The sequence below is a fragment of the Alosa sapidissima genome, chromosome 18, assembly GCF_018492685.1.
Source record: "Alosa sapidissima isolate fAloSap1 chromosome 18, fAloSap1.pri, whole genome shotgun sequence".
Classification (NCBI taxonomy): domain Eukaryota; kingdom Metazoa; phylum Chordata; class Actinopteri; order Clupeiformes; family Clupeidae; genus Alosa; species Alosa sapidissima.
In genome coordinates, this window is record NC_055974.1 from 13,625,147 (window position 1) to 13,639,878 (window position 14,732).

A 14,732-nucleotide genomic window follows, 5' to 3' on the forward strand; every position below is an offset into this window, starting at 1 on the left:
AACCAACTTTTAGGTTTTCTGTCAGAAGCGAATGATAATTTACAGCTATGCAGCATGGACCAAATGTAATGACATTCTCTTTGTCTCTTATAGTCCTATCTATGATGATCTTTCACATTCAGTTGTATAAGTTATGCTTTTTCATTTTGATGTTGCAGCAACTTGTCCTCTTGCTGACATGTGACGACAAACTGCCAGCTTGGGAAACATAATAAGTGGTTCTGCTCACTGTACTTTTCATCATAAACCACCGTGACCACCCATATGAGTTTATGAAATTTAGTCGGTTTCCCTTTTTGCAACGAAATGCCACGTTTCCCTGTTAGTTGAACCACCAAATAACACGAAAAAAAAGAATATTCCCCAGGTGTCTATACCATTATACCTCCCTAAAATACAACGTTTTACTTTAAAGTGCTGTCCCACGTGGAGTCCTCATCAGGTGTGAAGCATTCTGCCATAATGAGGAACTGTGTTCTCAGATGTACACTAGGTGGCACTTTGTCCACAACCAATCACTACTCACCAGTGCAATCACTAACCTGCAGGCATCCTCACATGTCTAATTTAGCACCACGCTTTCAGCATCACTGACAGATCGTTTAGTCTTATTAATCAATGTCCCCATGCATTGCACTGTAAAGCACAGTCTGTGACCCAGTCATTGTTGGCAGTTCTATCAGCTCCAGCTGAGAAAGGCATAATATGAACTGCAATACAACCAGCAACATATGATAGACACCCCTGTTGAACTGACTGTCTAACAAACATCACTGTGTGTCTACATTGTGCAAGCAATGTGCATTTGAGTATTTTTCATTCCCTGTCATGTTTTTCTGCAGGTAATTTTAGGGTTACTTTTAAATTGGTCCAAGTATCTGGCAAATAATTGAAACATAAATATGCATAGCCTGTTTAGAAAAAGTAGTCTAATTTACTGTTCAATTTATGACATAGTTATGAGCCTGTGGGGAGGGATGACGTGTGGAGATCTATGATTCCTTGTTAGACCTATCACTCAAATATTTTTCCTCAGTCTCAATAAGAGCACAAAAGCAGCACCAAAACAGCCATGTCCAAGTATTACTCAACTAAGGGAGAAATGCACACGTTTTAGTTCCTATGTCACATGACCTTGTGGTACAGCTTGTGTAAGGGCAGAAATCTGGCAAAAAAAACTAGCTGAAAGAGAAAGAGCTGTTATATGATTCCTGACAAAAGTTCTTGGACACTTGGAGAACTGTGATCAGTTGCAGACTTGGGAAGCAGTATGTTTATAAAAGCCAGCCAGTGACTACAGACTTAAGCTATGTCTGGACAGCTCTGAGTTATTCATGCAGTACATTTGGTTAAAAAAAGAAAACGGTCTGACAGGTACACCATCTAACAGTTCAGCGTCTAAATACACAACAAACTGTTGGAGTTGTCACAAATTACTTCGGAGTCTATTTATACATATCTGCCAGCCCAGGTGTTATTACATTCAGTTTTAGGCCATAAATCATGTGTTTTTTTATCTATTAGAAATATGACTGGGACTTTGGGAAATATGGGAAATATAACTAGGGAATGTGGTTTGCCCAAGAGATGCTGCTGTACTCTCATACCACTAATATAACACAAAATCTGTAAATTTCATCAAAACAGCACATACTCCACTGACTCCAGGTCAGGTATTAAAATCTTCACCAGATTCTTTGGAAATGAATACATTAAAATATCTGAGATTTGTTGCATACCAGATCAGGACCATCTGTACCAGGTCAAAAGTTCTTTATTTTCTTCATCTACTTTTTGGTCCTTTCTCTCTCTCTCTCTCTCTCTCTCTCTCTCTCTCTCTCTTTCACTCTCTCCCACACAAAGACTTTTTCTCTCTCTCCCTCTCCTTCCCCATGTCTCACTGGAACTGGCAAAGAAAACGCCGTCTCTCTCTTTTTCACTCTCTCTCTCAGACAGTGGAAACACATCTGCAAGCAATTAACCCAGTTCCTCTGTCCACGTTGCTGGGTTTATCCTCTTTTGATATTAGGCCAAGAGACTGGCAGTGGTGAGAAGTTTTTTTGTTTGGATTAGTCTGGGCACAGTGAGAGAAAGAGGACAGAGATGCCAAAGAGAAAATCAACGAGGTCCACGTCGCTTCAGACACCTTTGAGTACTTTGCTGGGATGGACAGAAGGAACTTTTTGAAAAAAAAGTGCTTTTTTTCTCTTAAAAGATCAAAGAAGTGCCTCATACTATGCAATGGAATCATAAACTTGCCTTTTCTTTTAATTTACACAGATGTTTTTGGAAGAGGATGCATGCTTAAGATCTCAAAAGCACGGACAAATCCTTAGAAAAGGATACAAGTGATATTGTGTTTTGTGTCAATTTGGTGATTATCCAATGATCCAAGTGATTTGCTTGATATAAAAATTACAATTGAGAATTGAGAATGAAGCCTAGTTCATGAGGTTGTATTTCTAACAAGTATTTTTGAAAGGTAGTGACTTTGCTGTGTAAACCAGTTCTGTGCAATTATTTCATTTCATTATTTTTTTGCTTTTTGTCTGGCTAAATATGAAAAAAGAACTCCTTGTGAGCAATAAAAGCCATTACAAAAGCTTGCGCTTAGCTGCTTGTGTATCCAGCCTACATTCCCCTTTGCAGATGCTTTTCCTGAGCAAACAGAAGTTTTCCATTACTCCAGAATCTCAAACTCAGCTGACAGGTTGTTCTCTCTCTCTCTCCCTTTCTCTCCCTTCTTTCTCTTTCTCTCTCTCTCTTCTCCTTTTCTTTTTTCTTCCTCTTCTTCACTGTCTGTCTTCTCATCCCACTCATTCACCCTCCCTCTTTCTCTCTTTCTCTCTCTCTCTCCATCTCTCAATGTCTGCCCCTTTTTTTGCCGTCTCTCGTATGCACTCTTACGCACACACATCAGCCTACGTGGCAATCTGCACGTGAAGTCAGGCCCCATTTACCACAGAAGGAGAACAAGAGGAGGAGTTCCTTGCCTCGAACAGAGTAGTTCCTAAGTGCTTACCAAACTCAAAAATCAACATTCTAAACTCGTACTACTTCCATCATCCTTTAACCATCATTCCATTTCGTTCTTTTTTTAAAGGATTTGGATTAAGAAAAAGCAACATACAATAAATTCTTTGCAAAGTCAACATTCGATTTTTCTTTCTGGGCCTCTGGAAGACATTGCACTCTATCCCTGAGGACTTCTGAATGACAAACTGCCTCAAGCAGTCCACAGACACTGATTACAAACAAAACTGCATTTGCCTGAAAGAGAAACATCTGACAGCAGCACAGGAGCCAAAAGTCCACACGTCCAGATGTGCATCTTCCCAAATTCTTGGACATATTCTGCGAAGTATTGGCTCAAGCTCTCAACAGTTTCCTAAGTGATTGTACATGATTGAGGGATCCTTTCCTACACAATAAAGAATTATTGTTTGTGTTGTCAAAAGGGTCAGCAATCATACTTTCTCTAAACCACTGGGAATTTTCTCTCAGTTATGTGGGAGGTCTTTCAGTGTAGAGCTGTGGTGAAAACCATAGGCCACAATGGCAGTGAGACTAAATGACATAACCATCTGACCTTTGACTTGTCAGATATTACACTGTATTTGACACCACTGATCAAAGTAATATTCTGTTGAAAGTGAACAAGTGAAAACAGCAAAAAAACAGTCAGCAGTACATCAGCTGGAGTTTTACCATCTTTAAGATGTAATTTAACATTTGAAGTTCATTTGCTTTTACATTTGTTGAACTGAAACACTGACTTCAGGAATGTCCCCCATGGTGATCAATAAAGTGTCTATCTATCTATCTATCTATCTATCTATCTATCTATCTATCTGTCTATCTGTCTGTCTATCTATCTATCTATCTATCTATCTATCTATCTATCTATCTATCTATCTATCTATCTATCTATCTATCTATCTCATTCCCTGCAGATGGTCACTGTAATGAATATACCCTAGCCATTTGCTATCTCAAACCTCAGGTTTACAGTCAGATGTTCACAACAATCTAGAAGGTTAAAGTGTATGATCTTCATTTGCATTTACAAATTGTATTTCTACAAAGTTGTGCACAGTAAAGGCCAATACTTTAATCCACCATCTATTTGCTGCACATTTACAATGAGTATTCAGTAAATGCACTTTCACTCTTCTAAAATCCGATCGTGCCCCACTCAATAAGAATCATCCCCTAAAACCACATTTCAAAGGAATACCTAGGACACTGTAAACAAGTTATGAGGACTCAGTAAAGCCTGCTCCCATCATGCGAGGACACAGTGGGTGACAAGACAGTAAAAACTTGTAAGGGAATCCTATAAGACCCAATGGATTAGCACTAGGTCAGTATATTCCCAGCTCTTAAAGCTACCTCATGTAACCCAAGGACCAACAAACATTACTGAGTAATCCCTCTCTGCTCCTTTATATGTGTGGTGTAAGAACTCAGAGATGTCTGACCACTGCTCAATGCAATTTATTTCTCATCTGAGGTTGTTTACTTACTTATGTAGTAATCCGTATACTCAATGTCCATGTAAATGCAGTCCATGATTCGTTATTATCAGGTTTTTACATTTTTTTAATTGTGTGTCCCGAGTCGAGAAGCCTGGACAAGCTCATCAACACATTCATAAACTCCTTGATTGGAATAAAAATGCCCAATCCGATTGGAATTTAAAGGGGGGGTGTAGTCCATTATAATCGTCATATATACATTTGTTCGGATTGTTTTCTTTTGGTGGAATTTTTAGGCACGCTCTTTGACCAGTCTTATAACTGTAGCACAAATATGGCGGCCTGTGTGATGACATATGGGGAAGGCCCTATACAGAAGATTCTCTGGACTGAAATTGAGTAGGAGAAAAGAAAATGAAGAGGAAAAGCAGCTGGAAAATGAAGAATGAAATGGATTTTTTTTTTTTTCTTCATTTTAAATGCAGGATTAAAATATTTATTGTTAATTCAGTTAGGGTGTCCAGTTATTGAAATGAATTTTTAACATGCTTATGAAATTCTATATTAATTAATTAATTTATGAATGTATTTTGAATTGGATTTGGATTTGAATTGGATTTCTTATTGAGTGTTGTTATGTTGTTTTCTAGGCCTATAAGGACTTGACTAAACAAATACAGACAATGTATCAGAATGTATACAATATCCACTACTCTCTGAGGCCATCTAGTGTTGTTGTTAAATACCTGTTTGCAACACTAGTTTACAAACTTATTAATGTTTGGAACAATAAGTAATTGGGAGGTTCAGGGCAAAGAGCAAAAAAAATCACATATCCACATTCCACATATCATTTTGGTTCTATCAGTTATAGGGTTTGCCATTCAGCTTTAGCCCTGGTATATTCCAGACCCTAATCACAGACAAAGCCAAAGATACTTTTCAATTCTGTCCATTTCATAACCTCTGTACTACACATACACATCACTGGACAACAGGCTCTGACCAAGTGGGCCACAAGCACACCACAATTTAGGACAAAAGGTTCGACTGGCCATTGAGGATGTCAAGGTTGTAACCATGGAATTAACATTGGGGGAGACTAAATGTGCATAGTGGGTGAAATCAGTTCCTGACATTCTATTATATCTAAAAATTCATGATCACATGGGGTGATATGTGTATTATAATAGTTAAATGTGATCATGTAAACTAATGCATTCAGTGGGGGAGGGCAGGATTTGGGCAGGGATAGAAGGTGGCATGGGGGTGAGTAAAGGAGCAAACACTGACTTGACTTATCGTGTTAAAAAGTTTTGGTATTGTTTACATTTTCACGTAAGATCATGTATGACCTCCCCCATGACAAGACAATAGTTAACAATACTTGCTCAAATGCTACAGGCGAAGAAGGGTGGAGAGAAAAGGCAGTGAGTAATTCCTCAAGAATAATGACCAATCCGTACATCTGGTGTTTATCAATCTGTATTTCATAATTCCATGGTATTCTACAACTTTCACATACAATAAGCGATGAATGGCTCAAGAGAGGATTTTTGTGCAAGGCAAATCAGTGTTTTCCTGGCCATTCTCTGTAATCAAGTTTCTTCACTTAACTGAGATCATCGCACCTATGTACTCTCTTCTTCATCACTTTGTTTTAACCATTTAGCATACACTTTTCAAAAGTGGACAGTGAGTTTTGGACAGTGAGTGATATGGCCTACCACATTATGTAATAACATTGCATTACAAAACGTAATACATTTTCACTTCATTATGTAACATACTTTTGTAATCATCTGCTAGCCTTGAAATACCAGATTTACTACTTTGTTTCACTTTGTGAAGAGAGTCTGGCCTCTCACGACTGGAAAACGTTTCCAACATGGTGGCATATTCACTTCTGCACCTTGGAACGCCCTGGAAACAAATGAATCATCTTTACGGATGGCTCTGTAGCAGCACATCAACAGACATTGCAACATTGTACAATCTATCCCTGTCTTAGCACTGGCCACCTTGCCTGACCCACGATTCGGAAATCAAGTTGAATGTCTTTGAGTATGTGCATCCAGCCGGCTGACAGTGTGCGGCTGCGTGCAGAGGAGGTATCAACATCTGAATGCACCCACACATTACCTGTGGGAGTTCCGGGTCAGCCAGATCAGTAAGAGGCAAAGGCATTTCAGCTTTGCATTAATTAATTTAGCAACCGCTTTTATCCAAAGTGACTTATTTGACTTATATTACAGGGGCCATTGTCCCCAAAACAACTCGCTTTGCTCAAGTGGTGGAAGCTGGGAATTAAACCCACATCTTTTCAGGCTACAGCATGCTAGCCCAGCTCCTTAGCCACTATGCTACCACCCACATAGCTTTAATGCTGCCACCAATGAGGTGAGGTACCTCAATGATGCATACTGTACCTCCCTCAAAGTGACAATCACTTACTGGCAGGCCCACAACACCACCCCAACCTGAATGCTCTGGCCCCCAAATCTCTGGTACATGCTGCCATGTCTGTTCCATGTGAACAGATATTTTCCAAAGCAGGGGATTGTAATTAGTGATAAAAAATAGAGCCACTTAAGCCCCTGCACAGCAGAGCCGATTACATTCTTAACTGAAATGATTTAAATGCATTTATTTGTGCTTCTATATTTGTGCACGTACTTATTGTTGTTTTGTCAGGAACACACATAACTCCTCTGCATGACTTCTCAATGTAGCCTAAAATTGAATAAAATAACATGCATTGTACATATAATATAGACAATGACAAACATTAAGAATAGCCAACTCTAATGCATTTTATTACCATGCTTAAATTATTTTATTTACAAGATGAAGAAAACTTAAAAGTTCAATGTAAATACAAATGAAGACGATACACAAATGCATCTGGAAATGACATGGCAATATACAAAACACCTGGATGACATAGTTGATGCAGGACTTTTTCTTGACCACCAGATGGAGTTGTGGAGCATTGTATCAAAGCTTTGTGGAGCATTGTGTAAAAGCTTCACTGGAACATCACTGGATAAAAAGCTTTGTTTTTGGACATTCTTAGTGCTGATATGGAGGGTTGCGTGTTTCGAACCCTGACCAGTAAGAACGGCTGAAGTGCCCTTAAGCAAGGCACCTAACCCCTCACTGCTCCCCGAGCGCTGCTGGGGAGCTCACTGCGTCGGGATTAGTGTGTGCTTCACCTCACTGTGTATTCACTGTGTGCTGAGTGTGTTTCACTAATTCACGGATTGGGATAAATTTGAGACCAAATTTCCCTCACGGGATCAAAAGAGTATATACTATACTTGTACTTAGGTCAGGCACACACGTAGGCAAGATAGACAGAAATCCAGGCACGGTCAATCATAGGGAATCCAAACTCACAATTCACAGGCTTAGCAAATTTCGACACAACACCTCACATGAGGCAGGGCAGGTAGTCTTTAAATACCCCCAAGGCTCATTAGTCAATTATAGTGCTTCAATATTCCAAAATAGTGCTTCAATATTCCAAAATAGTGCTTCAATATTCCGGCGAAGCCGAGCGAGATTGAAAGGGGTGTGACCGCTGTGTCTGCTGCTTTACTGTGTCCAACTAGTCAAGCCTTAGTTTAATCATAATAAAACCAAGTGAACAAAAAGGGAAATCCAATGTATATAGTTGCACCACTAATAAACCCAACCAGGAAAGTAAGATAATTCTGCATAATTCCACTCACAGAGAACACACACACAAACAACCACTTTAGATTATACTCACACTGTCTATCCTGTATTGTCTTCAAGAAAATAGCATGTGATATACCTCCACTAACAAGCCCAATCAGTAAAGCCTGATCCCTCCAATTCTGGTCTTTTGTTGCCTTGATGTTCTCCCTTAATTCATTAGAAATAGCTGTTGCATCTGCAATCCTGCCAGTCATTTTGCTTTTAATCTGTTCCTTAATCTTCTGCTCCATCCTTTGTTGTTCCTTTTCAGCCTCTCGAAAGTATCTTTCCATTTCCAGTCTCTTCCTGTCTTCTTCCTCCCTTATAGACCCTTTCAAGAGAGTTCCATTATCAGCATCATAGTTGGCCCCACAAGGCTTCCTTTTTAACATTCCATATGTTATCTTAATGCAGAGGAAGTAGATTGGGGCCCAAATAGAACGTTCAAGCATTGTTTTTGTTTTGATTGTTGAAAGGGTCCATAGTTGTTTTCACCATTTCATGCAGACCATAGGAATAGGAGTAGCCTGTATTCGTTCCCAGTATGGCCTCTATCTTAGCAGCCCCTTCATCTGTTTCTTCCTCTCTAGATTTATATTTTTGAAGATGTGATATCCTCCACCAGTGCCATCAACCAGAGTCTGAAGTCCAGGGCTCTCTTTCAAAAAATCTCTCTACATGTTTTTTGTCCACCAGGTCTCCTCCAGTGAACAAAACAATGGTGAACTTTAGAGCCTGCTCTCCAAAGTTAGTCTGGATCCACTTCAATGTGGTGTCATTCTCCTCTGTGAATCTGTCCAGGTGAATCACCAATAAGAAAATGTGGGGTCCTAGACTTGTATTTGCCTTTTCTGACAGCCATGAACCCTTCTCTGATGTGATTCCTGGTGTGTCAATAACAGTGATGTTTCTTCCATCCACAACTCCATGTTGACTCTCACAGTATTTACGTAGTTACAGGGAAATCAGACGCTTCAGACTTAAACACCTCTCTGCCGAGGATGATGTTTCCTGATGCACTCTTTCCTGCTCCAGTCTTCCCCAACAACATTACTCTCACCTCAGGAAGGTGGACAGCATCTGTAGGAAAACAATGACAATGAAGTGTAAGTGTGTAAAAGTGTTGTTAGATATTGTCCGTATAAGTTAAAGTTTCAAAGGAACAGGCCAACTTGTTGGAAAGTTAGCCTGTTTGCCTTCTACCCCAGGGTTCGATAAGAGGATATATACCAGAGCTTGTTAACTCCTATTAGAAATTCTAATTCTAAATATACATAGCTATACCTTTCTCGTCCCTGTGCCTGAAGTACGCAGTACACAGTCTGACAACACTGTTAGCTTAACTTAGCATAATTCACTGGAAGTGGGTTAGATTAACCTACAGCTCCCAAAACTGACAAAATAGACTTCCTAACAACTCCAAAATGTTTTAATTCACATGTTGTGATCTGTGTATTTACCAAGTGTAGAAATAATAATGTAAAATGAGACACAGCTATTTCATAAGCAGGCACATGCGTAACTACATTCTCATGTTGGCGAACATTAAAATTATTACTGCCCACACAGCTGTGCTTCGTCAAGTCACAAAATTTAAATAAGAACATTTTGGACTTGTTAGGGAGTCTGTATCTTCACTTTTGGGAGCTATACACTAAACAAATCTAACCCATTTCCAATTAATTATGCTAAGCTAAGCTAGGCTAGCACTATACTTTGTTGTCAGACAGCATTATTGCATGCTCCCAGAGAGGGGTCATTCTTATGTTTCGGGTCCTATGTTCCCTGGGTCCTATGTTCCCCGGTCGGGTTTAGGGTTAGGGTTGTGGTTAGGGTTAGGATGTTCCCCGGTCCCATACAAAGTGAAGAACATGGGATCCAGGGAACATAAGGTAGCCTGTATCCTCTTATCTAACTCTGGGGTAGACGGCAGATCTCATTTCCCAAAGAGTTGCCGTGTGCCTTTAAATGCTTACCTTTAGTTATGTGGCCAAAGTGGTGGAATCTGACAGTCTGAAGTGACATCATGACACCAAGCACAATCAACAACATCCACGGAATACCTGCATTTACATTAGTGAATACAAACGTAACCTTCGTAAGTATAATAAATTCAATATCATACAAACATGTACTGTAAATCAGTCAGTTACTGGTAGCATTACCTGGAATATGTGCCTTATTTCTTCTCATTTTCCTCAGCTCTCGATTCTGTTTTCCTGTCTTCCTCTCCTCTTCCTGTCTCACAGTTGTCTTCATCTTTATCTTCACTTCATTGTTGTAGGCATAACCTGCATTCTTCATCAGTGTATGGTCAATCTTCTTGATGAGCCCCTTTACTTGATGGTCTGTTGGAAAGTTGTTGTTTAAGACATGATATTTTCCTTCCACACAATCAAGAATAGTCTGAAGTCCACAATTCTCATTCAGAAATTCCTCTTTAAGATTTTGATCCATCACATCTCCTCCAGTGAACAAAACGATGGTGAACTTCAGAGCCTCTTCTCCAAAGTTGCTTTGAATCCAGTTAACTTCATTGCTGTCCTCCTCAGGAAATTTGCCCAGTGGAATCACCAATAAGAAAACATGGGGCCCAAGTTCTTTAATTTTCTTTGCTGACAGCCATGAATCCTTCTCTATGTGATCCCTGGTGTGTCAATAACAGTGACGTTTCTTCCCACCACAACTCCACTTTGACTTTCACAGTGTTTGGTCACTGGTAAAGTAGACACCTCCGACTTAAACATCTCTCTGCCCAGGATGATGTTTCCTGATGCACTCTTTCCTGCTCCAGTCTTCCCCAACAACATTACTCTCACCTCAGGAAGGTCAACATGATCTGTTAAAATAAGACATGACAGTGATGAGATGTTATTTAATGTTATGAAAGACTAATGCAATGTGGACGTGGTCAAGTATTAATTGTATTGTGGAGTCCGGACTTAATACAATTGACAACTACACGTGATGTAATACACAAATACAATTCTGATTCATTATGTTTATAAGGATACACCGTATCTTACCTGAAATGCTCATTGACCTCACTTTTTCTTGTGACACTCTCGATGTCTGTTCAAGATTAACTAAACAATTTGAAGACAATGCGCGTGCCTTGAAGTGGTCAGCCAGGTTACACACAGAATGAGGCCTTGCAAGTCTTACAATGTTTTGCAGCATTGTAAACATTCCCAAGGCATATGTCACATGCTGTTTGGTTGTGTTGAATGGACCAAGTGGCTTTTAATACTATGGAAAGTAATATAAATATTGTCAGTTTAATATATATTTTTACATTTTACACTTTCCACTATACATTCATCAGCAATTGTTCAAAAGGTTATGAAAAAGAAATCTGGAGTATTTTAATGTGAAGAATAACAACATGATACAACAGTTTAACATACCTTTTGTCATCATCTTCACCAAAGTCAGTGTTGATTTCTTTTGGCCACTACATATGGATATGATATCTGGCGTTTCAAAACTGTGAGTGTATTTTCCGTTTCTGCGTTTTTCACAGAATGTAAGATTAGGATGGTTGGTCACATGAGAAGTAGATTTATCATCCTTATATACACTTCAGAGCCTCTTCAGGTACAATGCAAGTTATTTTTTCCAGTTTGGTTCAGTGTGTCCTGTTTTAGTCTTGTGAACTTGTGTGGTCCCTAGCTATATTCACCAATATGCTATCTAATCACAAAGGACAGGGACATATGAGCTGGCAATTTATTTCTCCACATGAATATTGTGAAATGGACATGTAGTATTACTATCATTCAATTACAAGACCATGATTAGTGGTACAATTATAATTGTATATTCTATAGTACAATGATACACATCCTTCATGTCACTTGCGAGTAATAACGATCATAACGGGGCTAGGGGTCACATGTGTGTTCAGTTCTTGTGACTAGCCTAAGGACTGTAATGTTGATCTCAAGTGAGATACTCTATAGCGATTTACCAGTTTCCCTCCCTGAAATTCAGTGTAGCCTTGAAAGTCTGCCTTGAAAATATTAAATCGCCAGATCTTTTGAATCCTTTTTAGAGTTACTGATTGAGATTCTTGCTTCAGTGTAATGTGTGATCTTACACGCAAGTCTGTGAGTGAGGTTGAGCATCAGAGAAGTCAATGTATTTGGACATTGAGCCTTCACTCCATACCGCCGAGTCAGCATCATCCTCATTGATTCTGCCAAGAAAAAAGTAATTTGCAATAGCATGTTAAAAGGATGTACAGGTTACTGTATCTATTTGATGATGTACGTAGATGTGATTAATGAAACCCATAAGCATAAGTTTCCTAACAAATTCAGATCTAACAACACACTGACAAGAGACAGCAGAATTATTATATAATAATGTAGGCCTATAGTGAGATTGTAATTGGTCAAAAAGGCTTAAGTATAAGTACTCTTTTGATCCCGTGAGGGAAATTTGGTCTCTGCATTTATCCTAATCCGTGAATTAGTGAAACACACACAGCACATAGTGTACACACAGTGAGGTGAAGCACACACTAATCCCAGCGCAGTGAGCTGCCTGCATCAACAGCGGCGCTCGGGGAGCAGTGAGGGGTTAGGTGCCTTGCTCAAGGGCACTTCAGACGTGCCTACTGGTCGGGGTTCGAACTGGCAACCCTCCGTTTACAGGTCCGAAGTGCTAACCAGTAGGCCATGGCTGCCCCAAAGCTTGACTTCATTTAACTTTTGTTTTCTGGATTTTCTGGAGTTCACAAATGAACGGGTTCCCCCTTGATTGTCACAGACGTTCCATCCTTTAAAAATCGGGCTTAAAAATCGTGAGGTCTGTTTACAGCTTAACATAATTAAAACAATAGGCACTCTTGAAATAATATCAGACAATCACAGCTGTATTAAATGTAATGCAAGTTATTACTGAATGTAAAATACTGTAATGTTCAATTTACAGCAATACCCCCCCGAACAATCAAAGTACAAGGGACAATTTATTAACCAAAACAAAAGATATGCAGGCATCTCATAATGTGTTTAAGTTGTCATTAAAGTAATTCAAGAATGCACCTTGTATAAGGGGTCATTAACTTTGTCCATGAAATCTGGATTGACATGTTTTTGTGGATCTCTCATGGATGTATCTGCACCCTGTGCTTGCTCCTCTTTCATGTTTTCGTTGATCCTAAAATAAGAAAAAGTTTGCCACAGTAGACAAACCAACAATCATCAACATGTGTCTACTGCATAATTATTTATCCACATTATATGTGCCTATAAAATAACTAGTGCACACATAAACTAGTGCATACATTTCCCCTAAAATATATTTGTTATCACTTTACTCCATAAGATTGCATTATAAGAAAACATTATTCTGGGCCATGTCACAGCTCAAATACTAGAACACTCAAGCTTAGGTCTAAATTATGTGGCTGGTTTCTCCCTTGATGTGTATTTTAGAATGCCCCATTAATAAAATAAATAAAAACATCTATAACATTTTTGTTGAAAATATCTGTGTTAAAAGAGATCATACCCGCAACACTATATTGAAGCTCCACTAATGGCAGTTGTTTCGCTTTCACAAAGCCTTAGGTTATGTTAACAAATTAATTAATTAACCGAGTAACTTATTTTCTAACTTACCTATTGAATTATGTGATGCGTAAAATGTGGATTTTAAATATAAAAAGACTTATGCTACCAGGAGGAAAATGGTTAAGCTTCCAAAGAATACAACAGGTTCTGACAGTTTTAGCAAATACATGATTGCAGGATTCCCTCTAGTGGTGAGTATGTAGAACTACATGGTTTACACCAGTATGGAGGAGGTCACAGAGCCTGATGGTGTACTCTGTCGCTATTTTATGTATTTCAAGAGTAAATAATATCTAATGTAGATCAGAGTAGAATCCTATTTAAATAAGTAGCATTAGGTCCGTCTCCAATAAAATTATAAATATGCAAATGGAGAGATTCAAAAGCAGTGAGTTCATAAGTTCACACCATATGCACGATGTGATCATTTTTAATAATTGCATTCTATTTCATGATCACTTCACGCAGGTTCACACAGTGACTTTCAGTAGCTAGCCTACTGACTTGTGAATGTTTCCAAAAAAGAGATATGCCTGTGGAGGCCATTTGAGCACATTAAACTCAATGTCACATTCAAGAAACCAGTTTGAGAGGACGATGTGATTATGGCATGTTATGCTGCTGGCAGTCTGTCAGGAATCAGAAGATGGGTACATTGTGGTCATAAAAGAATGGAGATTGTTGGCAACAATACTCAGGCTGCCGCTGAGGCATTTAAACTTTAATTAGTACGGTGGGGCCCAAAGTGTGCCAAGAAATTATCCCCTGCATCATTATACCACCACCAGTAGCATGAACTGTTTATACAGGATGGTTCAATGCTTTCATGTTTACATAAAATTCTGATACTACCACCAAGCAACATTTTTCCAATCTTCTATTGTCCAATTTTGGTGAGCCAATCATGAAGCCTTAGTTTCCTGTTGGCTGACAGTAGTGACATCCGGTG

The 14,732-nt window shown here is 39.1% G+C and overlaps 1 protein-coding gene and 1 long non-coding RNA gene across 2 annotated transcripts; both read right to left on the reverse strand.

Moving 5' to 3' along the window:
* Nucleotides 1-7,266: 7,266 nt before the first annotated feature.
* Nucleotides 7,267-11,037, reverse strand: LOC121690219 (GTPase IMAP family member 4-like). The gene is made up of 4 exons (XM_042070650.1): nucleotides 11,021-11,037; nucleotides 10,367-10,848; nucleotides 10,178-10,264; nucleotides 7,267-9,281 (listed from the first exon to the last, which is right to left on the reverse strand). Exons 1-4 carry the CDS (start codon nucleotides 11,035-11,037, stop codon nucleotides 9,148-9,150), a joined length of 720 nt encoding a protein of 239 aa, XP_041926584.1. The 3' UTR covers nucleotides 7,267-9,147.
* Nucleotides 11,038-11,916: 879 nt separating this feature from the next.
* Nucleotides 11,917-13,825, reverse strand: LOC121689915. The gene is made up of 3 exons (XR_006024927.1): nucleotides 13,722-13,825; nucleotides 13,253-13,367; nucleotides 11,917-12,399 (listed from the first exon to the last, which is right to left on the reverse strand). It is a non-coding gene; the product is annotated as an uncharacterized LOC121689915 (long non-coding RNA).
* Between the last annotated feature and the right edge of the window lie 907 nt (nucleotides 13,826-14,732).

Excerpts from the sequence above, each read along its gene's own strand:
- LOC121690219 (XM_042070650.1), bottom strand. Across the intron at positions 10,265-10,366 it reads AAATAAGGCACATATTCCAG|GTATTCCGTGGATGTTGTTG; the intron begins GTAATGCTACCA and ends ATGTAAATGCAG. Across the intron at positions 9,282-10,177 it reads CTTTGGCCACATAACTAAAG|ATGCTGTCCACCTTCCTGAG; the intron begins GTAAGCATTTAA and ends GTTTTCCTACAG.